Genomic DNA, 22571 nt, shown 5'->3' with positions numbered 1-22571 from the left:
AATTGGTGTAAAAAAGACTGAATGAAGTGAAGGTCATTTTCCCAAGAGCATCCTTCTGCAGGCCCAGGCTTCAGGCTTGCTTGAAGTCCCCTCCTTTTTCCTTACTATTAACCCTTCATTTCCATTTAGGAAGTATTACCCTTGTTATTTCCAAAATAGATTTTGCATCCATATACTTCTCTACATCTCCTCTACTTCCTTCCTAGTCCAACCCTCAAGAGTCTCTTATTTGGACCTTTGTAGTAGCCTCCTGACTGGCCTCCCTACTTGGACTCATATACCTATGATCCCTTCTCCATAGAGTAAGCAAAGTGATCTTTTAAAAATGCTAATCTGATCGTCTCAGTCCCCTGCTTGAAAAGCCTCCATTGCTTCTTATAACACCAAGATGTCTTAATTACTTATGTGTTCTTAAGGACTCACATGCTCTTGCCTCTCTCAGCATCTCTGATTTTGTCTCCTTTTCTCTTCCTCTTACTACTTTCCAGCCTCATTGAGCCTTCATTCTGTCACTTGAACAGGACAAGCTCATTCCTGTCTCAAAGCCATGGTCTAGTTTAACTGACACATAAACTCCACAGATAGTTAACCTTGGTCCAGCCCAGAATATGGTCTCAGATTATTTTTTGCTCCCTGCTGCCATTGTGGGGTCATTTAAAGAATCACGGACTTTTCCATAATGTTTTATTTGCTCTGGATTTGTAAGATCCCTGAAGCTAAAATGGATGTTCACTGGCCCTCAGGAAGGAGGATCCCTAAACCAGTCCTCTGTGAGTGAATCACTGAAATCATTCATTTCAAATTTTTACTTTCGTGTGTATTTCATAATGTCTTAACACGTTAGTATAGTACTACATTTATATGATTTATAAATGCATATGTACATGTATTGTGTATGTCCCAAACATTTCTTATGAGTCGACTAATCAAAAACCAAACAAAAAACCCAGTGACCCCTGGATTACATAATGCTAACGAAATTAAAATGTGGTTTTTTTTTCCTATTAAATACAATGTTGGTAAGCCAAGGGTTTCATTATTTTCCATGGGTGGTAAGTGATGTCAAGGCAAAAGATGTTGGCAAAAGGGGGAAATATAAGAAATTAAGACTAGATACCTTATTCTTGGGACTTCCCTGGTGGTCCAGTGGGTAAGACTCTATGCTCCCAATGCAGGGAGCCCGGGTTCAATCCCTGGTGGGAGAACTAGATCCTGCATGCATGCCACAGCTAAGAGTTTGCATGCCACAGCTAAGAGTTTTCATGCCACAACTAAGAGTCTGCATGCCGCAACTAAGAAGTCCGCATGCCGCAACTAAAGATCCCGCATGCCGCAATGAAGATCCCATGTTCTGCTACTAAGACCTGACACAGCCCCCCCCCCCGCAAAAAGACTAGATACCTTATTCTTTAAGCCAAATTGAGTCTGCTAGAAGCAATATTCTTCCAATCATACATTCAGTATAAATTGGGTACCTATTGGAATCATAAACATTTGGACTTCTAGTGGAAAAACCTTAATTATAATACAGTGAATCTTAAGCACAATCCAGAAACAGTATTAAAAGGACAACTTATCTAGCTAGCTAGCTATTTATTTAATGTATTTTAGACAACGGAACTTGACTGAAAAGATTTTCAAAGATCTGGCCTTAGGAATTAGCAGTGAGTATTATGTCATATTAGCAGTGCTAAATATTAGAAGTAGAGATTTTCTGCTTTTTCTTGGAGAGAGCCAGTATTATAGAGGGAGGGAATTATGCTTTAAAAAAAAAAAAAAAAGTGATTTGGCCACATCCAGATGAATTGTTATAGAATAGGAACCAGTAGTCAAGTTTCTTCTGGGTCTTGTTGATCTTCCAAGAAATAGACACTTTGGAAATCAAACTGGCATGTTTCCATTTGAGGATATGATAAAACAATGCCTGAGAAGGGGAATCCTAAAGCTTTTCTGAGTTAAACCGTGGTTTTACTTAGCACTGAAGTAGAAGTCGAGGAGGAAGTCCCTCCCAATTTTGTTTTTAACAGCAGCTCTTCGTGATCTTGATCTTGACTGTTTGTTCTCTGTTGCACAGATTGGGAAATTTGGGTTCCACTTCTGACTTTGCCATTATCTCTGCATGTTTAGTCAAACTGTTTCATCTGTAGCCCTTAAATTTCCTCTCCTGGAAAATAAGAAGGATTGGAATTTATTGGATGCTTAACCTGGGTTCCGTGGATAGCTTTAGGGAACCTTTAATTAATGTAAATTTTTCTGGGAATAATTTCCTTAGCTTTAAGCACTTTCTCCAATTTATCTATTACATCAAAAAGATTAAAAGTAGATCAGTTAAAATATAAAGTTATTTTCATTTCTTTAGATATCAGAATCCTAGCTTATGCTCAATATACATTTTTTTTATGAACAGCATTTGTGACCATAAAATGCTGAGAAAGCACTCTGTGCTACTACGATTTATTATATTGGCAGGTACCACTTACTGATGGTACTGTATTTCCTACCTCTTTTTAAAAGTCGGATCTTGAGGCAGTGATGACAAGTAAATGAGTCAAGTTACTAACATGTATGTTAAAGAGTCTAGAAAATGAAAAGAGTACATCATCGTTTGGCGCTCTGCTCCTTAGCCTTTTATTTCCTTAGCTTTTTAAAACCAGTGTGTCTCACATGACTCTGCTAATGTGTGTCCCAGCACTGCTCTGTGTCAGCTGGTCACTATTTATATGGCCTGCTCATTTCAGGCTCATGTTTGGGCCCCCGGTAACCTCTGTTTAGGCCGCTGCTTCTTAGAGTCCATTGCATTCGTTAGCAAAGGCTCATCCTTAGGTTTGAGGCAAACTCTGGTCAGTTGTTCCCTCTGGGAAATTAAGACTGTACCTCTTAGACTTTTTTGCCAGACTTTCATGTTGTACTTGGTCCTATGCTGCGGTGTGAACTGTGGCCCTGTTTTCCTCTGTTACAGGTGAATTCGGAAGGCAAAGCCAGTCCTCTGTCACTCCTTCAAATGGCCTGTCCAAGTGGCTTCTGTGCCTTGGTTCGCTTGCCCAAGCTGATCTGTGGAGGAAGGGCACTACCGAAAACGTTACTGGACGTTTTGGCAGATGGCACGATTTTAAAAGTTGGAGTAGGATGTTCAGAAGATGCCAGCAAGCTTCTGCAAGATTATGGCCTCGTCGTTAAGGGGTGCCTGGACCTCAGATACCTAGCCATGAGGCAGAGGTATGGTTTGTATGAAGACTGGAACTCCTGTAGCTGGGGGCAAATATTTTAGCAAGGGTTGTAGATTACTGAGACTCAGTAATGAAGCCTCTAAAATTCTTTAGAAGCTTAGAGGCTTCTGAGATGCATATTGAATTTGTGAGGAAATATTCCAACTTCTGGGAAAACTTTAGTTACCTAGACTTGGTCTTTTTAGATGAAACATTAATAAGGTGTCTCTATAAGCTACAGGCTGTAAACTGATGGGCTCCTTGGGCAAATTAGAGTTGCAGATTTTTTGTTTTTGTTTTTGTCCTGCATGATATTTTGGGGAGATTTTAGTTTAAATTCAGAAGATTTAATGTAAAAACCTGTATTCCTGGCTTCTCTTGAAAAATTAGGTGATTTGACTACACTAGGTCAGTAGTTCTAGACGGCAGCAGCTGGCTGGAAGCATCCTCTTAGATGAGCATGCTTTGTTCAATTTGCCAGAATCCCCACCCCTCCCAGCTGTCACACCCAGCTCATCCTGATCAACATTTGAATGTGCAGACCCTGCTTTCGGCCCAGAATGATGGTAGGCCTAATGCTTTACAGAGAGGAAGAGATTTTCCTTTCCTTTGGAATTCTATTCCTATGGAAATTCTACCCTGTTTAAGGAAGCTGCAGTTACCTTCTCATGTATATATGCAGGTCCTCATTTTAATAGTGTGGACTGAAACAGCCTCTCTCCCTGCCTTTCTCCCTGCCACTGATAATTGAAGGGTTGGAGAATTTGATAAACTAAGAGAAGGCCTGATTAAAATCTATGCTTATCATAATTTTTTGGTAGTAAATGAAATTTTAGTTTAGTTTAGTAGTTTGGCTTGTGTAAATGAAACTCTTATAAAAAAAAAACTCTTATAAATGAAGTATCCATTTTTTTCCAAATAATACATTGAAATATTTACTGTAAAATTCTTTTAGCTCTGTAAAAGTATTTGGAGTATAGCAGCTAAAGCCGCCTTTCGTCAGGCCCTCCTTCCTTTGGTGCTGCCTCCCTAGAGCTGCCTGCTGTTGCTCTGCTATTAGAGGCCATGTGTATAGTGGCCAGGGGTTGACTCCAGAGCAGGCTGTGTGGGTGGGAGTCCCAGTCTTCCTCTTACCAGCTACGTGACCTTTGGCAAGTTACTAAGCCTCACTGTTCCTCAGTTCCCTCATCTGAAAAGTAGAAATAATAATGTTCCCATCCCATAGGATCGGTGTGAGGATTAAATGAGTTAAACTATGTAAAGAACTTAGAAATGGTGTTTGACATATAGAGAGTGCTGTGTAAATTTCAACTATTACTGTCCATCATCATCATCGTCATCACCACCACCTGTAGCACCACCATGATCTGATTGGTTTGTCCTTCCAGATCTCTTTCTATCCATTTACAGTCCTCTCTGTGAGTATATAGAAATTAGAAGTGCCCTTACTTATCTGGCTAAATGCAGAATGGCCAAGTGTCAAAATACAAAATTTGGCCAAAGCTGAATATGACCATGAACTTCTCTAGAAATAAGAATGAAGCATTTATCAGGCTTCTTCATTTTTAATGAAATCTTATTAAAATTTTAAACATTCTTATTTTATTATTGAATACTTTAAAAGTAAAATTTTTTGACATATAGTAGAAGAAATTTGACATTATAGTGCAAGAATTATACTCAGCTTTTAGCCATAGGCTGCTTCTGGTGTTTGCTGTAAGTAGTTACTTTCATTTGACTTTGGAGAGGAGCACAGATTTTCTTGGTAATGCTGTCCTCTTTTCTTCATACTCTCTATATTTTTATCATATGTTAACAGAAGATAGTTTATTATTGAGATTATTGTATATGATTTTGGAACCTTTCCTAGTGAAACTTTGAAGTAGCTAAGGTGGCATCTTGTTTTTAATCCATCCTCGAAAAATGTGAAACCTTCCCAAATAGGACGTTTAAAAAAAGACTAATGGGGCTTCCCTGGTGGCACAGTGGTCAAGAATCCTCCTGCCAATGCAGGGGACACGGGTTCAAGCCCTGGTCCGGGAAGATCCCACATGCCGCGGAACAACTGAGTCCATGCGCCACAACTACTGAAGCCCACGCGCCTAGAGTCCGTGCTCCGCAACAGGAGAAGCCACTGCAATGAGAAGCCCGCACACTGCAACGAAGAGTAACCCCCACTCCCCACAACTAGAGAAAGCGCGTGCACAGCAATGAACACCCAGTGCAGCCAAAAATAAATAAATAAATAAAAGACTAATGACCTAAATGGAATTAAGTAACGAAAAACTAAGTGCTGTCTTTCAATGAAGGTAATGATTTCAAGGATTTTGGAATACCCAGGCTTGATAAATTGCACAGCTGTTAGAAAGGATGTAATAAGCACATTTGTGCTTACTGTCAGGGAAGGAGGTCCCTGATAAATTAAGTGATAGAGCAAGTTGCAGAATAAAAAACAAAACAAATACCAAGAAACTATATCTGCTCCTCCGTCTAGCCATCTGTTTTTTTGTTTGTCTGTAAAAAAGGTCTGGAGGGGCCACAATATACTCATAAGGGTCATTCTTCCTGAGGAGTGGAAGTGGGGGTGGAGGGCTTTCACTTTTCACCCATTACTCTTCTCTGTTGTCTGAATTTTTAACAATAAACATTCATTGCTATTGTAATTACTAATATAAAGGAAAGCATAAAAAGATTTTAAAAATTTAAAATAAAAGGAAAGAAGTTTGTCTCCCCCAAATTCTTAATTTCCATTAATTGAACCTTACATATTTTACCTAAGTGTGTCTGGACCTTTTTTTTTAACTTTTTAGTCAGTGCTGCCTTTTGGGGGTGATGAAATCCATCAAGTTACTGCTTGTTTTTGTAACGAAGGACTTCCTTTTCTTCATCATTATAATGATTTCATTTTCCACAGTACCTGAGGGAATTGTGCATGTTGTAACAGTAACACTGATGTGAACCTCCACCTCCAAGCTTCCTCCTCTAAAACCTCTCGTCTCTCACTTGGTAACCAGCAAGTCAGCTCCACTTTTGTAGACTGGTGTGTTCTTAATTTTACATTAGCCCTTGTTTGGACTCTCCAATCCTTGGGTAAATTAATTTTTTTCACCACTCTGCTATTTGAATCAGAAAGTGTTTGAAGAGCAGAAGATTATTTGATTTTATTGTACCTTCACGCCCTCAATGAAAGTAGCCTTATCATATTTTTCAAATTTGAAAAGTAATACACAAACACTAGCCAATTCAAATATAAAAAATGTAGGACTTCCCTGGTGGTGTAGTGGTTAAGAACCCTCCTGCCAATGCAGGGGACATGGGTTCGAGCCCTGGTCCAGGAAGATCCCACATGAAACTAACAACTAAGCCCGTGCGCCACAACTACTGAGCCTGCGCTCTAAAGCCGGTGAGCCACAACTATTGAGCCCATGTGCCACAACTGGTGAGCCTGCACGCCTAGAGCCCATGCTCCGCAATAAGAGAAACCACTGCAATGAGAAGCCTGCGCACCACAACGAAGAGTAGCCCCCACTTGCTGCAACTAGAGAAAGCCTGCGCGCAGCAACGAAGACCCAACACAGCCAAAAAAAAAAAAAATATATATATATATATATAAAAAATATAAAGATTTATGATTACCCCAAACCCCACACCCAGAGATAACATCACTAACGTTTGATTAATATCCTTCTAGTTAACTCTTTATGCTTCCTCTCTCTTACATACCTAGAATCACATACACACATTTATTGTGTAGTGTATATATATATATTAATATAAAGAGTTCATATGATGTTTTCTTTCATAATCTCTTGTTACTTAACTAATACATCATGGACATTTTTTCACATCAATATAGATCTACATCCTTATTTTTAATAGCGACGTGGAATTTAATTGCATGGGTATTTAACCAGTCTTCTATTGAGGATGTTAGGTTGTTTCCAGTTCTTTGCTACTATAAACAGTGCTGTAATGAAGATTGTTTTATGTATATTTGTCTTAGGATCAATTACTAGAAGTGGAATTATTGAATCACAGAATTTTCATGTTCAAAATTTTGATAGCTATTTACTGACAAACTGTTTTTCATAAAGGTTATACAAATGTTCAGTGCACAAATTTTAGATTAGATGGTGATTCTTCATGTTCCACCAATACTAGATATAGTTATTTTTAAAAAATCTTTGTAATCTGATAGATTTTAAAATTGTATATACTTTTTATTTGGTTTGATGTAGTGAAATTATGTGTCATTTGTTTATTGGCCATTTGTATACCTTTTTTGATTTGCCTGTTCTTGTCCTTTCCCATTTTTGACACATGATTTTATTTATTTCTTGTAGAAACAATTTGCTCTCTAATGGGCTTAGCCTGAAATCACTCGCTGAGACTGTTTTGAACTTTCCCCTTGACAAGTCCCTTCTGCTTCGTTGCAGCAACTGGGATGCTGAGAATCTTACTGAAGACCAGGTACTTCTTATCAGAGTAGTTGAAGAGTGGAAGAGTCACTGCTTGTGAAATATAATTATTTAAAAAATTCTAATCCTCAAAGATGATATGTGTTGGGAAGAAATGCCTTAAAATAGCCTCATTGATGATACCCAAGAAAAATGCTCTATAATAATGTAGATGCTACTTAAATAAAAGGGTAAGAGTCCCCTTTCTATTTTTTTGGAGCATTTACTATATGCCAGGCATTTCAGAAACTGTAATTTTTTTTGTCATGAATACAAATGCATAACTTAAAAAACCAAAGTGTTATAAGACTTATTATAAGAAACAGCCAGCTGGGCTTCCCTGGTGGCGCAGTGGTTGAGAGTCCGCCTGCCGATGCAGGGGACGCGGGTTCATGCCCCGGTCCTGGAAAATCCCACATGCCGCGGAGCGACTGGGCCCGTGAGCCATGGCCGCTGAGCCTGCGCGTCCGGAGCCTGTGCTCCGCAACGGGAGGGGCCACAATAGTGAGAGGCCCGCGTACCGCAGAAAAAAAAAAAAAAGAAACAGCCAGTAGTTCCCTGCCTTCCTCCCCCATTCCTAATTACTCTTCCTTCTTTTCAGAGGCAACTGATTTCATTTCTTTCTGGTAATTACCATTATCTTTTAAAATTACATGCATATAGTACTCTTCCTTATTTTACATATTATCTTTTGACTTCTTGCTGTGGAAGACATGATTTAGTATAGTACTCTTGCAATTCCTGTATCCCCAGACAGATACTTATTCCCTTCCCCATGCTCCCAATAGAGGTAAATCATCATTTTTATCAGGTTAATATCTACTTATATTGATATTATTTATAGCTGCTCCACATAGCAAACTGACTAAAGTAAATGTTTTTTCCTTGTACAACTTTTTGTTTTCCCAGGAGTAGTAATTTATATTTTTGTTTGCTTAGTTTTCTATATACCTGTTAACTGTTTCATCCCCAGACTCTAACAGAACTATGTAGCGATCTCCTTTCTGCTGCTTCAGACACAGTCAGGTAACTTACTCATTTCATTTTCCCTTGGAGCTAGAGCTCTGTCATCCTGCTCCTTTCAGGACTGGTTGCACTCCAGCCCTGCTGCCCAACTCTCATCCTGAAATTTGCATTTACCGTCAACCTGGGAATTCCCTTCACCTCTCTTCTATAGTAGATCCTCTGTTTTAAAAATATCATGTCTTTTTACTTTCTTATCTTGGTGGAGTACATTCAAAATAGCTTCTTGAGGAAAGGAGCATGGGGAGTTAATTTATGACACCATGCATGTCTGAAAAGATATTAGTTTCCCTCTCTATTAACTGATAGTTCAGCTGAGGGATAGCATTTTAGGGTGGAAATCATTTTCCTTCAGAACTTTGAAGGCAATGCTCCTTGTAGCTTCCAGTGTTGATGTTGAGTATGTGACTTGTTTTTCTTTCTGGAAAACCTCTTTATTCTTAGTTTTTAAAATTCATGATGATAGTGTGGGCCATTTTTCATTATAGTTTTACAATTCAGTGGACCCTTTCGGTCTGTAAGCTCATGTCTTTCAGTTCAGGGAATTATTCTCATACTATTTCTTGGAAAATTTCCCTCTTTTTTGTTTCTAGATTCTATATTGAATCCCTTGAATTGATCCTCTAATTTTCTTAGTAAAATATTTTCTCTTTGATTTTCCATCTCTCTATTTTTTTTTTACCTTCTGGGAAATGTCCTCAAGTTTATCTTTCAGTATTCCAATCAACTTTTAATTTCCTATCATATTAAGTCATAAGAGCTCCTGGTCTTTTCTCAATATTCACTTTTAAAATAACTTTGCATTTTTGTTTAATGGATATCATAGCTTCTGTTATCTTAGAGTATTGAAGATTTCTGAAGTTTTCTTCTCTTTCATGTATTGCCTCTTTTTACTCTGAATTTCTAATTTAAATGTTTGATTTGGTCTTTGTCTTCCACGTTAAAGATTTTTCTAAAATGTTTAGATCCTTAGCTGTCCATTTTTGTTTACAAAGGAGACATTAAAGCGCCAGTTGAATCTATCAGTTAATGAATGAGTAAATAAAATATGGCATAGCCATACAATGGAATATTATTCAGCAATAAAAAGCTACAACATGGATGAGTCTTGAAAACATTGCGCTAAGTGAAAGAAGCTAGTCACAAAAGATCACATATTGTATGATTCCATTTATATGAAATATTCAGAACAGGCAAATCTATAGAGACAAAAAATAAATTAGTGGCTGCCTAAGACTGGAAGAAGTGGGGGATGACTGGTAAAGGATATAAGTTTTCTTACTGGGCTGCTGAAAATGTTCTAAAATTGACTGTGATAAAGGTTGCATAATTCTGTAAATAATTCTAAAAATTCTAAATAAAATTCTGAAATTTCTGAATCCTGCAACATCTGTAAAAGACATCTTTGGGACTGTTGGAGACATTAGAATACAACTGTTAAAGTTCTTGGGTGTGATAATGGTGTTGTGATTATGTAGGAGAGTGTCCTTGTTCTTAGAAGATACACACTAAAGTATTTAGGGATGAAGTAAATATCATAATAGCTGCAACTTAATTTTGAAAAGTGTTCAGCACCCCCCACCAAAAAAAGTATTTGTGTGGTCTATGTATTGTATTATAAAGAGATAAAGCAAATGTTGACAATTGTGAATGTCAATTATCATTCTTTTAACTTTTCCTTAGGTTTGAAATCTTTCAAATAAAACATTGGGAAGAAAAAGTTAATTGCTACCAAATTTGAAACCAAATTTGTGATCCATATTATTGTGAGAATTTCCAAAGACTCTTATTCATTCTTCATTTAAAAATTCTTGTTTTTCTAATTATAAACATAATGCTTAATTAGATTTTGTAAAATACAGAAAATAATATTTAAATTTGACATTTAAAAAAATGGAATGAGGGCTTCCCTGGTGGCGCAGTGGTTGGGAGTCCGCCTGCCGATGCAGGGGACACGGGTTCGTGCCCCAGTCCGGAAGGATCCCACATGCCGCGGAGCGGCTGGGCCCATGAGCCATGGCTGCTGAGCCTGCGCGTCCGGAGCCTGTGCTCCGAAACGGAAGAGGCCACAGCAGTGACAGGCCCGCGTACCGGTAAAAAAAAAAAAAAAAAAAAAGAATGAGAGCACAGAGCATATGGCCAGGTATTTTTTTTTTTGCGGTACGCGGGCCTCTCACTGTTGTGGCCTCTCCCATTGTGGAGCACAGGCTCTGGACGCGCAGGCTCAGCGGCCATGGCTCACGGGCCCAGCCGCTCCGCGGCATGTGGGATCTTCCCGGACCGGGGCACGAACCTGTGTCCCCTGCATCGGCAGGCAGACTCTCAACCACTGCGCCACCAGGGAAGCCCCTGGCCAGGTATTTTTGACTAGCGAGTTTTATTATCAGTAACTGTTAATATAAATTAAAGTCAAATGTCAGTAACTGTAAGTCTTTTCTCTCAGGCCACTCAGTTTCTCCAGACATGAATCTCCTACTCTTCTGCCCAAGAGGTATCAGCCCCACAGCCTATATTCTGGTAGCTGAGTGGGAAAGAAGGTGATGGTAGTCTTATCATTTAATATGTAGGTTTTCCCATAATCCCCCTTTTTCCTGGTGACACTTTGCCCCCAGCCTCTGCCATGCCTGGTATTACCAGGTCCAGATCCTCTGTGATTTAGCCACTATATGACTTAAACTTGTCAAAACCCAAACTCTGCACACCGAGTAAAACAAAGCAGAAATATGAGTTTATTGCAACAGTTTTGACCTGCAAGCTGGGAACTCAAGGCCATGGGAGCAATGAGTTTCGAGTAGCTCACAGACTAAAGGGTTTTCTTTGGGTAAATGTGGAAGACTTTTGGCTTTTTCAGCTGATTGTTTGCCTAGTGGTCTTCTTCCTTATTTGGATCAGGATAGCTGAGACAGGGGAATAAGGAAGTCTAAAGATGGCATGAACAGACTCAGTGTTTGGAGATTGACTGACATCCTCTGCTGATTTCTGAGGAGAGCTGTAAATTCCTGCAAGTTATGTTAAATAAAGTTTCATTTTCTTTAATGCGCCTGCATTGGCCACCTCCATTTTGTCTCTGACATAAGTGACTCCATTTTAGTTTTGGTTCTACAAACTTTTACTCTTTTGGGTCAGGGAAGGAGTAATTGCCTGTCCCTATGCCATAAGAGAGGAGATCTGGGGTTGTAAGTGTTATTTACAGAGACTGTCACCTGATCCTCCTGTTTTCACCTTGTATCATTGCTTTTATAGATACCTGGTGCCTCGCATTCTTTATACTTTGCCATTCTTTGTGGCTCAGATTAATTTGATTTTTGGATTTTTTGCTTACTACCCCCTACAGGCCTAGGTTTCAACCTTCTCTTGTTTGCTTAGTTTGTTACCATTTGTTTGTTCATCCTTCTAAAGCATTGTGTTGTGGTTTTTTTTTTGGACCGCACCACATGGCATGCAGCAATCCCAGTTCCCGACCAGGGGGAACCCACGCACCCTGCAGTGGAAGCACAGTCTTAACAACCAGACAGACAGGGAAATCCCCCAAAACATTGTTAATGGAAAGAGTTAGCAATAGCTAGTATCTTAGGATTAATATTATCCTGTGAGAGAGTTCTGGGAATCAAGTTATCTGATTTGTTTTTTCTAAAGCTACTTCAGATTTGCTGCGACCCTGAGTAAGTTACTTCTTTGTGCCTTGGTAGGTTCATTCCTTCCTTTCTTTTAATAGTTTTATTGAAATATAATTTACATACAATAAAATGCACCCATTTAAAGTATACAAGTCAGGGACTTCCTTGGCGGTCCAGTGGTTAGGACTCTGCCCTTCCACTGCTGGGGGCCCGGGTTCGATCCCTGGTTGGGAACTAAGATCCTGCAAGCCGTGCAATGTGGCCAAAAAAAAAAAAAGTATACAATCAATGGATTTTAGTATATTTACAGAGTTGTGTAACCATCACCACAATCTAGTTTTAGAACATTTTCATCACCCCAAAAGAAACCCCATACCCATTAGCAGTCACTTCCCATCTCACCTCCCCAACACCCTAGCCTTCGGCAACCGCTAATCTACTTTCTGTCTCTATAAATTTGCCTGTTCTGGACATTTCATATAAATGGAATCATACAGTATGTGGTTTTTTTGGATTGGCTTCTTCACTTACCATGTTTTTGTGGTTCATCCATGTTGTAGCACCTATTGGTACTTCATTTCTTTTTTATTGCTAAATAATGCTTCATTGTATGGATAGACCACATTTTGTTTATTCGTTTATCAATTGGTAGAGATTTGGGTTGCTTTCATTTTTTTAGCTGTTATGAATAAGCCACTATGAATATCTGTGTATAAGTTTTTATGTGGACATACATTTTCAGTTCTCTTGGGTAAATACCTAGGATGGAATTGCTGAGTCATATGGTAACTTTATGTTTAACTCTTTGAGGAACTGCCCAACCATTTTCCAAAGCAACCATACCATTTTATAATCCCAGCAGCAATATATGAAGGTTCCAATTTTCCATAACCTTACCAACATTTATTATTATTCATCTTTTTGATTAGAGCAGTCCTAGTAGGTGTGAAGTGGTACTTCGTTGTGGTTTTGATTTATATTTCCCTAGTGACCAATGATGCTGAGCATCTTTCATGTGTTTATTGGCTATTGATATATCTTCTTTGGAGAAATGTCTGTTCAGATCCTTTGCTCACATTTTAATTGTGTTGTTTGTCTTTAAATTGTTGAATTTTAAGAGACGTGTGTGTGTGTGTGTGTGTGTGTGTGTGTGTGTGTATTCTTTATGTATTCTAGATACTAATCCCTTATCAGATATATAATTTATAAATATTTTCTCCCATTTTCTGCAGATTGTCTTTTCACTTACTTGATGGGATCATTTAAAGCATGAAAGCTTTTAATTATGATGAGGTCCAGTTATCTATTTTTTCTTTTATTTCTTTTTTCTTCTGGTGTCATAGCTAAGAAATCATTGCCTAACCCAAAGTCATGAACATGTACTCCTCTGTTTTCTTTTTTTTAAAATAAATTTATTTACTTATTTATTTTTGGCTGTGTTGGGTCTTTGTTGCTGTGCGTGGGCTTTTTCTAGTTGTGGCGAGCGGGGTCTACTGTTCGTTGTGGTGTGCGGGCTTCTCATTGCGGTGACTTCTCTTGTGCAGAGCATTGACTGTAGGTGTGCGGGCTTCAGTAGTTGTGGCTTGCAGGCTCTAGAGCACAGGCTCAGTACGGTTAGTTGCTTAGTTCCTCCGCGGCATGTAGTATCTTCCCGGACCAGGGCTCGAACCCGTGTCTCCTGCATTGGCAGGCAGATTCTTAACCACTGTGCCACCAGGGAAGTCCCTCCTATGTTTTCTTCTAAGAGTCTTATGTTTTGGCTCTTACACTTAGGTTCATAATCCATTTTGAGTTAATTTTTGTGTGTGGTGTGAAGTAGGAGTCCAACTTTATCTTTTTGCATGTGGACATCCAGTTGTTCCAGCACCATTTGTTGAAAAGTGCCTTGGATTCCTTATCATTTGGAAATAATTTGTTAAAAATCATTCTGAACTCTTCACGTTCAAGCACCCTCTTTTCCTGTGGGAGACAACTTGCTGACAGAGATGTAGATGGTTGGGTCTAGGTGGAGAATTTTACCCAAACTTTATTTTTCTATTCTTTTTTTCTATTATTCTAAAAGCACACCAAAAAAATCCATACTAATAGTGTTATTTACCAGGCTTGATTATTAAAGGTGAATTAAAGGAATTTTAAAGTCCTCACATGCTTTGTTGGGAAGAGCTATTAATTATAGTTTTGACAACTTTTATTTATGACCAGCTTGCCTGTGCCTAGTTGCCTGGGTGAATGACTTACTATTAATAAATACATAAATTCCAGAAGTGGGCCCTTGTGACTTTTGATTTGAGGTCCATGTTTGAAATTGTTTTCCTTGTTTTACACGTTGTATTAATATGTAAAGCAGTTTGTTTCTGATCAATAGTCACACAGGCCTCTTAATGAATCTTGGTTTCAGTTTTCTAGATGATGACAGTTTCCAAAGTGAAGTTGTCAGACCTGTGGTAACTACCCTACCCCAAACTTGAGAAAAATCTGTCCAGCAGGTTTGGTAGCAGATAGAAAGAAACTTCACTGATTTATATAGATTAGGAATTTTGAGCACATAGAGTAGGTCATTATTTTAGCTATGTTAGTTAAAAACATAGAGAACGTGAGGATTCATTATACTATTTGATTTGTTTTTGTATCATTTGAATTGTTTTGTAATTAAAAGGTTTTAAGGAGTACATGGTGCCTGGGTTACTGTCCATCTTGAATTGGAACCTAAAAGTTGTCTGTGTCTTGGCGATTGATTTTGAAGTTGCTGTCTCTGGTTTGCCTTCCGGATTCCACTGATCTCTGACTTTTCTCTTCAGGTAATTTATGCTGCCAGGGATGCCCAGATTTCAGTGGCTCTCTTTCTCCATCTTCTTGGATACCCTTTCTCTAGGAATTCAACTCTAGAAGAAAATGGTGACTTCATTGGCTGGAGAAAAGTCTTGGAGAAATGTCAGGATGTGGTAGATATCCCATTCCGAAGCAAAGGAATTAGCAGATTGGGAGAGGAGGTTAATGGGGAAGCAACAGAATCTCAGCAGAAGCCAAGAAATAAGAAGTCGAAGACCGATGGAATGATGCCAGGCAACCACCAAGGGAGAGACCCCAGAAAACATAAAAGAAAGCCCCTCGGAGTGGGCTATTCTGCCAGGTAACTGAGTTGTTCCACATCTAGTAGAGCCCAAGGCCCAGCTTCCAGCAAAAGGCATGATGCCTTACCTTGGCTCTGGGGAGAAGGCTAGTGCGGTAAGGCGGCAGAGGCTCTCCGAGGATTAATTCTGTTTTTCCTTTCCTTCAAGGACATTCGGAGCTCTCCTTTGATTTATTTGTGTATTTTTTCCTTTTGCCCTTCTTCTGCTTTTTTGTTTGTGGGCAGTTGGAGTGACAAGGAGGAGAGCTTAACCTAGCTTTGTCACTGACCTTGATGTGACCTTAGACCTGTACTTTTCCAGTTATAAGTGAGGGCATAATTATTATTCCTTGCTTGCTTCGGGATAGCTGTGAAGGTAAAATGAAGTGCCTCATGCTTTTCAGGAGACGTGCATCATCTGACCTCTTGTTCATTTGGCATTTGATTATTTGGAATGGCATCCAGTCCTAAGCCGATGTTAATTCTCTAGCCAATGGGAATTTTCCTGTACACCTTATGCCTCTACTGCAGAAGGATGACTCATAAGTACTTTGGAGTGGAAGTTTGGTCCCTATAGTAAAGTGCCTTTAGGAATTGTGTGATTAAATTGAAGCAACTATTGCAGATGAGCCAGAAATAAATCCACGTGGCACCCATTACTTTAGCTTGAAGTTCTTTCATTTTAATTTACTTTGTTAATCCAATGATTACTCTACAGGGAAGTTTTCCTGGTGTTCTGTTCCTGCGTGCTTTCATGATAGAACTACGTAAACACTACCCAACTCACTCTCTAATGTTCCAACCTATGAATATAAAAACTAATAGTATACACTGATTCATTTTAATTTCTCTTTCCTAGCCCAGTGCAGATGGAGGAATAAACATGATTTCTTGCCATGTTCTTTTTTTTTTTTTCAAAAAATGTAATGTTTGACCCTAGTGTTGACTAGTTTGGGTCACTCAATATAGGAAGGCAACTGGTACCTTGATCAATAGTTAGCTCCCAGTTTTAGATTTCTCTCTCCCTTCCCCACAGAAAATCACCCCTCTATGATAACTGCTTTCTCCACGCCCCTGACGGACAGCCCCTCTGCACTTGTGATCGAAGAAAAGCTCAGTGGTACCTGGACAAAGGCATTGGAGGTTTGAGATTCAACTGTCATATTAGCCTTATAATTAGGTGCATGCAGGCACTGACCGGAGTGGGCATGAGATAAGGCAGAGGGATGGGATGGATAGAAGGCAGAGAGACCTAGAGACCCGTGGGATGGGGCTGTTCAGAACCCAGAAATAGAGATCTCTGCCAGGATACAGCAGAGAGCAACTGAGGTGGTGCTTCTTCCTTGTGGGAGAGGTGGGCAGTCATACACTAACACTGCTTCTTTCCTCTAAGAGCTGGTGAGTGAAGAGCCTTTTGTGGTCAAGCTACAGTTTGAACCTGCAGGGAGACCTGAATCCCCGGGAGACTACTACTTGATGGTTAAAGAAAACCTGTGTGTAGTGTGTGGCAAGAAAGACTCATACATTCGGTGAGTGTGGGCTGGGCTGCCCTGTTGGAAATTGCCCTTCAAGCCACACGCAGAGCCCTTGGCGGGCTTGACTCAGTCTGCCTACTTTGGCTGGGAGACTTGTCCCCAGGGGGCATCCCAGTGTCCTCAAGAGCTTCAGCACTCTGCCTGGCCTTGCTGTAGTGGCTTCTGCCCCTCCTGAGCCAGTTCTTAGTTTCCGGAATGAAGCACTCTTCTCGATAACAGTTTGCCATGAAGAGAGTCATTCCCTTTGCTCATGAAGGAACGGAGACCTTCCTTCCTTAGGAAGCTGCCTTTCTCTCTGTGTCCTCATGATTCTCCCTTGATACTTTTCCTTCTGGGAGCACAGCCTTTCCAAAGGTTGTTATTAGCCTCTCCCTGCCCCTGGCCTGCCAGAGGAGTCTGACCGCCGGTGGCCTGCACTCACTTCAAGGAGAGGAGAACCCAAGGCCTGTATGTAGGTGGGCCAAGAGTGGAATAGGTGGTATGGCCTTAATGTCACCTCTGCTGGGCTGTGGGACCCAAGCTCCTCAGGTGTGTTTAGGCCCAGATCAGAACGCTAGTAGCCTGCCTGCCTGCCTGCTGACTCTGTGTATGTTCTGTGTCGTGTGCTAATGAGCGTTGCCTTCTGTTTGGCCTCTTTAGGAAGAACGTGATTCCGCATGAGTACCGGAAGCACTTTCCCATCGAGATGAAGGACCACAACTCCCACGATGTGCTGCTGCTCTGCACCTCCTGCCACGCCGTCTCCAACTACTATGACAACCACTTGAAGCAGCAGCTGGCCAGGGAGTTCCAGGCCCCCACTGGCTCCGAGGAGGGCTTGCGCCTGCTGGAAGATCCTGAGCGCCGGCAGGTGCGTTCTGGGGCCAGGGCCCTGCTCAACGCAGAGGGTCTGCCTGCGCACCGAAAGGAGGAGCTGCTGCAGGCGCTCAGAGAGTTTTATCACACAGACACGGTCACGGAGGAGATGCTTCAGGAGGCTGCCAGCCTGGAGACCAGGTACGATCTACAGTCCTGCTCAGAGGGCATTGAGGACTAGTCCAATGACTTAAGCCGGCTACTCAGTGAGAATGCTTGCCAGGAAGGGAGCAGTGGTCGTCCAGGTGCAGTGCGCAGCCTCGTGCTTACCCCATTGAGTCTCTGTGGCTTAAGATACCATGCGGGTGGGATAGAGCAATCTGTTTGCTAATTTACTTTCCACAGGAGACTTGCCTTCTATCCTTGACCCTTCGAGGTCATATACTTATGTCCAGCCATTTTCATGCTTAGCAGGAGAGTTCAGGGACACTGGAGTTGTACCTTATACATTCTCTGCAGAAGTAAATCCTCAGGTCAGCTCATAAGAGGAAAATAAGAGTCAAAAAATATCCTCCAGGGCTTCCCTGGTGGCGCAGTGGTTGAGAATCTGCCTGCCAGTGCAGGGGACACGGGTTCGAGCCCCAGTCTGGGAGGATCCCACATGCCGCGGAGCAACTAGGCCCGTGAGCCACAACTACTGAGCCTGCGCATCTGGAGCCTGTGCAACGGGAGAGGCCGCGGCAGTGCGAGATCCGCGCACCGCGATAAAGAGTGACCCCTGCTCGCCGCAACTAGAGAAAGCCCTCGCACAGAAACGAAGACGCAACATAGCCACAAATAAATAAATAAATAAATAAAATTTAAAAAATATATATCCTCCAGTCTCTGGAGTTGCCCGTGAAGTGCAGTGTGTGTGGATTTGCTTCTCTTCCCTTATCTAGGTCTGTGGGAATTGAGACAAATGGATTCATGTTTCTTGTCTCACCTGTACTCCGGGGTGTTGGCCTACTGAATGGGATGTTGGCCAGAATTGCTGTTACTATTTAAATTACTTTTTACCTTTTTCCTTCCTTGCTTGCTTTCTCTCTCTTTCCCCGTCAGTACATAGTTGAATTCATATCATTTAATTCAGTGTCCCTAAATGAGAAGCATTTTTTGGTCCTGAGAAATAAATGGGCACATGGCCCAGATGATAAAAACTCTGGGCTACCTGCTATAGTTTTGCTTCCCAACTTGCCACTTCTTTCAATGGTAACAGGGGTTGAAATAATTAAACTGATAAGGTCGCAAATCCTGGTAGTTATGCTGGTTGCCTTAGTGTTTTGTTATAAAAACAAAACAGCCTTCCCCCACGAACTTAATTATAGCAAAAAATGTTTATTGAACAAATTTTGTATAGATATCCTAATCTATTCCACCAAGTTAATAAACTTTATATAAATTGCCTTAATTATTTCTTATAACAACCCTATGAGGTAGGAGTTTCTTACTGGTAACTGCTAACATATCCTATATCTTTAAAATCTTTTAAAACTTTAAAAAATTATTCTTAAATTTTATTCTTAAAACTGTTTTCCAAGTTTTATATTAGATGCCCCGAGGTTAACGTTAAGTAACTTACCAAGGTCATATTACAAATTAATGAGACTGGCTCCTTTAACCAATTCCCAAATGTATTTCCTAAAACAGCTAAACTTGCCCTTTCAGTGACAGACCTTTCTAACAAATTCGTCTTGCTGACTTGGATGGAAGGGTGCTGGGCTTGGATATCTAGGACCGAGAAGAACAGCTGTTTGGGGAAAGTTTAGGCAAGTTAGTGGGATGCTTGTGAGCTAAATAAGAAAATGCCCTGCAAATACCCAGGGGGCACGAACACTGCTAGTTAGCGAGGACTGAGAGTAGGGTATGGATTGTAGGGAGAGGAACTGAGCCCCGGGCAGGGAGCTTCCTTTATTCATAGGAGCTGACAGTACTGTCCACAAGGTATCTTAGTTAGAAAGAAAGCAGGGATTCATCTTCTCATTACACAGCACTAGCTGTGCAACCAAGCAACCACGGTGGAATTTCATCGCAACAGAAGCACGTCTTGTGGATGTGGTTTGGCATTCTTTGTATAAGAAGGAAGACACCGAAGAAATATTACCACCTTCATTTTACATTCAGGTGTTACACTGTGCTGAAAACCTGGAACACGCGGGCTGATGGAACAGCTAATATAAAGACTGAGTATGGTTCAGAATGAGTAACTTAAAAGAAGTAACTGGGGAACCCTGGAGTCAATGAAGGACCAACATTCTTCACCCATCATCAGCCAGACAGCGGGGCCTCTCTGGTGGGGGCTGCGCATTATGCAGTGGCCTTCCCATAAGTATAGATCAGAATCCCCAAATGCCTTCTGCTGGATTGTGTGTTATATGTCCAAACTATTTTTAAAAAGGCAGATATGGGAAAGAGGATGGTTTTAAAAGCATCAAAATGACCAACCCTTTAGGAATGCAGCAGCCTCTCCGTAACCCCTGTCGAAGCATCTTGGCCCACAGCATTCGGAGCCAGTGTTACTGTCCTGCTTGTTTCCCTCAGACCCATGTACTTTGTGTCCTGACAGGATCTCCAATGAAAACTACATTCCGCACGGGCTGAAGGTGGTTCAGCGCCACACCCAGGGCGGGCTGCGCTCCCTCATGCAGCTGGAGAGCCGCTGGCGGCAGCACTTCCTGGACTCCATGCAGCCCAAGCACCTGCCCCAGCAGTGGTCGGTGGACCACAACCACCAGAAGCTGCTCCGGAAATACGGGGAGGACCTTCTCATCAAGCTGTCGTGATGGCTGCTTCCCTTCCACGTTGGGACAGCTGGGAAGCTGGAGCCAGGGGTGAAAATTTCACCTCTTCCTGTTTTAATGTCATTGTCAAAGCCTGGTGACACAACTCACAATACTAACCTGTACTGATCCCAGGATGCTTCTGGTGGAGCAAGGCTGTTGTTTTCAGGGGGAGCTTATGGTCTTGAGTTTTAGTTGGGCAGGGTGAGCGTTCTTTACTCCACCCTCTTATTTTATTTTTCTGGACAAATGGGAGGCTTGGCCTTCATTTTACTCTCCCTCTTCTGCTTTCCCTGTGCAGGCGACAAATGAAGGATTCTCCCTGAAGTGTCTTGTCAAGACACTCAGGTTTTTAATGCTTTTTCTCCCTGTCCAGCATGTTGGTTCATCTCAAACAGGAGCTGTCAAGTATTTCAAGCCCATCAGGTTAGGAGGGGAAAAAACGTTCTTCTAGAGGTTGGAGAGGCGAAAAGGGGTCGGATTCCTATTCCCAGTTCAGCCTCATAATTAGAAATTCTTTGGCCTAGTGCTCTGCGGTAACTCACCTGGTTGGGATCCAGCCCATCTGGGTTGCTTCGGTTTATTTCACATGCTCGAAAGTGCTCCCGTTTACACATTCAGGACCAAAGCAGCAACTTCCTGCCATATGTTTTCACCCTAACGCTGGAGGGAATTCTCTTCTGGAAAGAGGCCTTCAGCCTGGGTGGGGCACAGAGAAGCACAAGAACCATCTCCCAAGAGAACTTGGATAATTTGCTCAGCTTTCCGTTTCGCTGTTTCTTGCAAGCCTCCTGCCCAGAACGGCAGGGTTTTTAGCTTAATCCCTTTCTGAGAGGAAGGTTATCTTTTCTCAGAATCAGTATCTAGTCCCTTCAGTGTTCCATCAGGTTTGCAATACTGACCTCTTTTAAGCTCTTAATTCTCTCCCAGCGTCATTTGGTTAGGTTGAGAGAACTTCTCCATCTCCCTTCATGCCTGGGACGCCAAGACTAATTAATACGTTTCGATGTTCAAAACGGTGGTGTTTCGTCTTTCCAAACGTGAGGCCACCACTTGGAGTACGGAATCGACTTACTAGCGGTTAGTATTTTTATGAAGTATTAGGAAAACTTTCTTACCTTACAAGATCTTAACAAGCTTAAAAAAGAGCTTTATGGCCAGAATTCAACAAGAGCTCTGTTCTTCCGGAATTGTGCCCGAGTTGGTGATGGTTGCTCTAACACTGGTAAATGAAACAACTAAGCACAAAGTTCATTGATTGTAAAACCTTTTTCTTCATAATTTTATAAAATCGGCAAATACTCTTGGGGAAGGAGATCTTCATGCTATAGGTCCCTGCCGTGTGGCAGCCCATGATATGTGTGCAGGTGTCGTCGTGTGCGTCCGCCAACAGCTTTGGCCTGTCGACAGCGGCCCACAACACATGCACACCCTGCAGTTTGTTCCTCTGCCCTTTCATCCCCACTCATCCTCGAATAGGTGTCTCTGGGATCTAAACTAGAAAGTCTTGAAGACAAATAGTACCAGCTGCCTTGGGGACCGTATGTTCAACACACTAAGGTTATTAGGGGGCAGGTTCCTCAGGGGCTGTTACTGCCCACAGCCCGGGGCGGAGAACCGTGGAGATGGATAAGTGGTTGTCGTAGACAGGCTTGCCACAAGGGGGCGTCGTAGATCTTGCTTTATATTCATTCTTGAGAAATAAGGGGCATTGATAACACGGGTCTTAAACATAACTCATTAAATAAATTTTAAAAAAAACATAACTCATGAGTTATGTTTCAGATTGTGTCTATCTCACTTTGAGTCATTTTGACAGCTTTACAAGAAAAACGTCTTCCTCCGAAACAAGAGAGTAGGGCTCTTCCTTTCTCTTTCCCTGTGATCCTCATACAGAGAGGTGAGGACCACGTTAGGAGGTCGTTTAAGACGCTGTGGTTGCTGCGGAAGGAGGAATGGTTTCTCCAGTAGAGCTCCCTGCAAAGCTTAGTAATGTAGAGCCAGCAGCCA

General features: G+C 41.3%; 1 protein-coding gene across 2 annotated transcripts in view; it reads left to right on the top strand.

The window, feature by feature from the left end:
• Window positions 1-20653, top strand: part of EXD2 (exonuclease 3'-5' domain containing 2) — a 90798-nt gene extending 70145 nt beyond the window's left edge. For both annotated transcript variants that reach the window (XM_082836417.1, XM_082836416.1), the window contains exons 3-9: window positions 2960-3216; window positions 7550-7676; window positions 15102-15433; window positions 16449-16555; window positions 16806-16941; window positions 17587-17943; window positions 20348-20653. In XM_082836417.1, the coding sequence (XP_082692543.1) occupies window positions 2960-3216; window positions 7550-7676; window positions 15102-15433; window positions 16449-16555; window positions 16806-16941; window positions 17587-17943; window positions 20348-20564 (1533 nt within the window). In that variant the 3' untranslated portion in view covers window positions 20565-20653. The remainder of the gene's footprint in view (window positions 1-2959; window positions 3217-7549; window positions 7677-15101; window positions 15434-16448; window positions 16556-16805; window positions 16942-17586; window positions 17944-20347) is intronic.
• Window positions 20654-22571: the final 1918 nt, after the last annotated feature.

Source organism: Leucopleurus acutus (genome assembly GCF_964270905.1).
Source record: "Leucopleurus acutus genome assembly, chromosome: 1".
Classification (NCBI taxonomy): Eukaryota; Metazoa; Chordata; class Mammalia; order Artiodactyla; family Delphinidae; genus Leucopleurus; species Leucopleurus acutus.
Note: the sequence above shows the minus strand (reverse complement) of the source record. Positions and strands in the feature narration are given on the sequence as shown.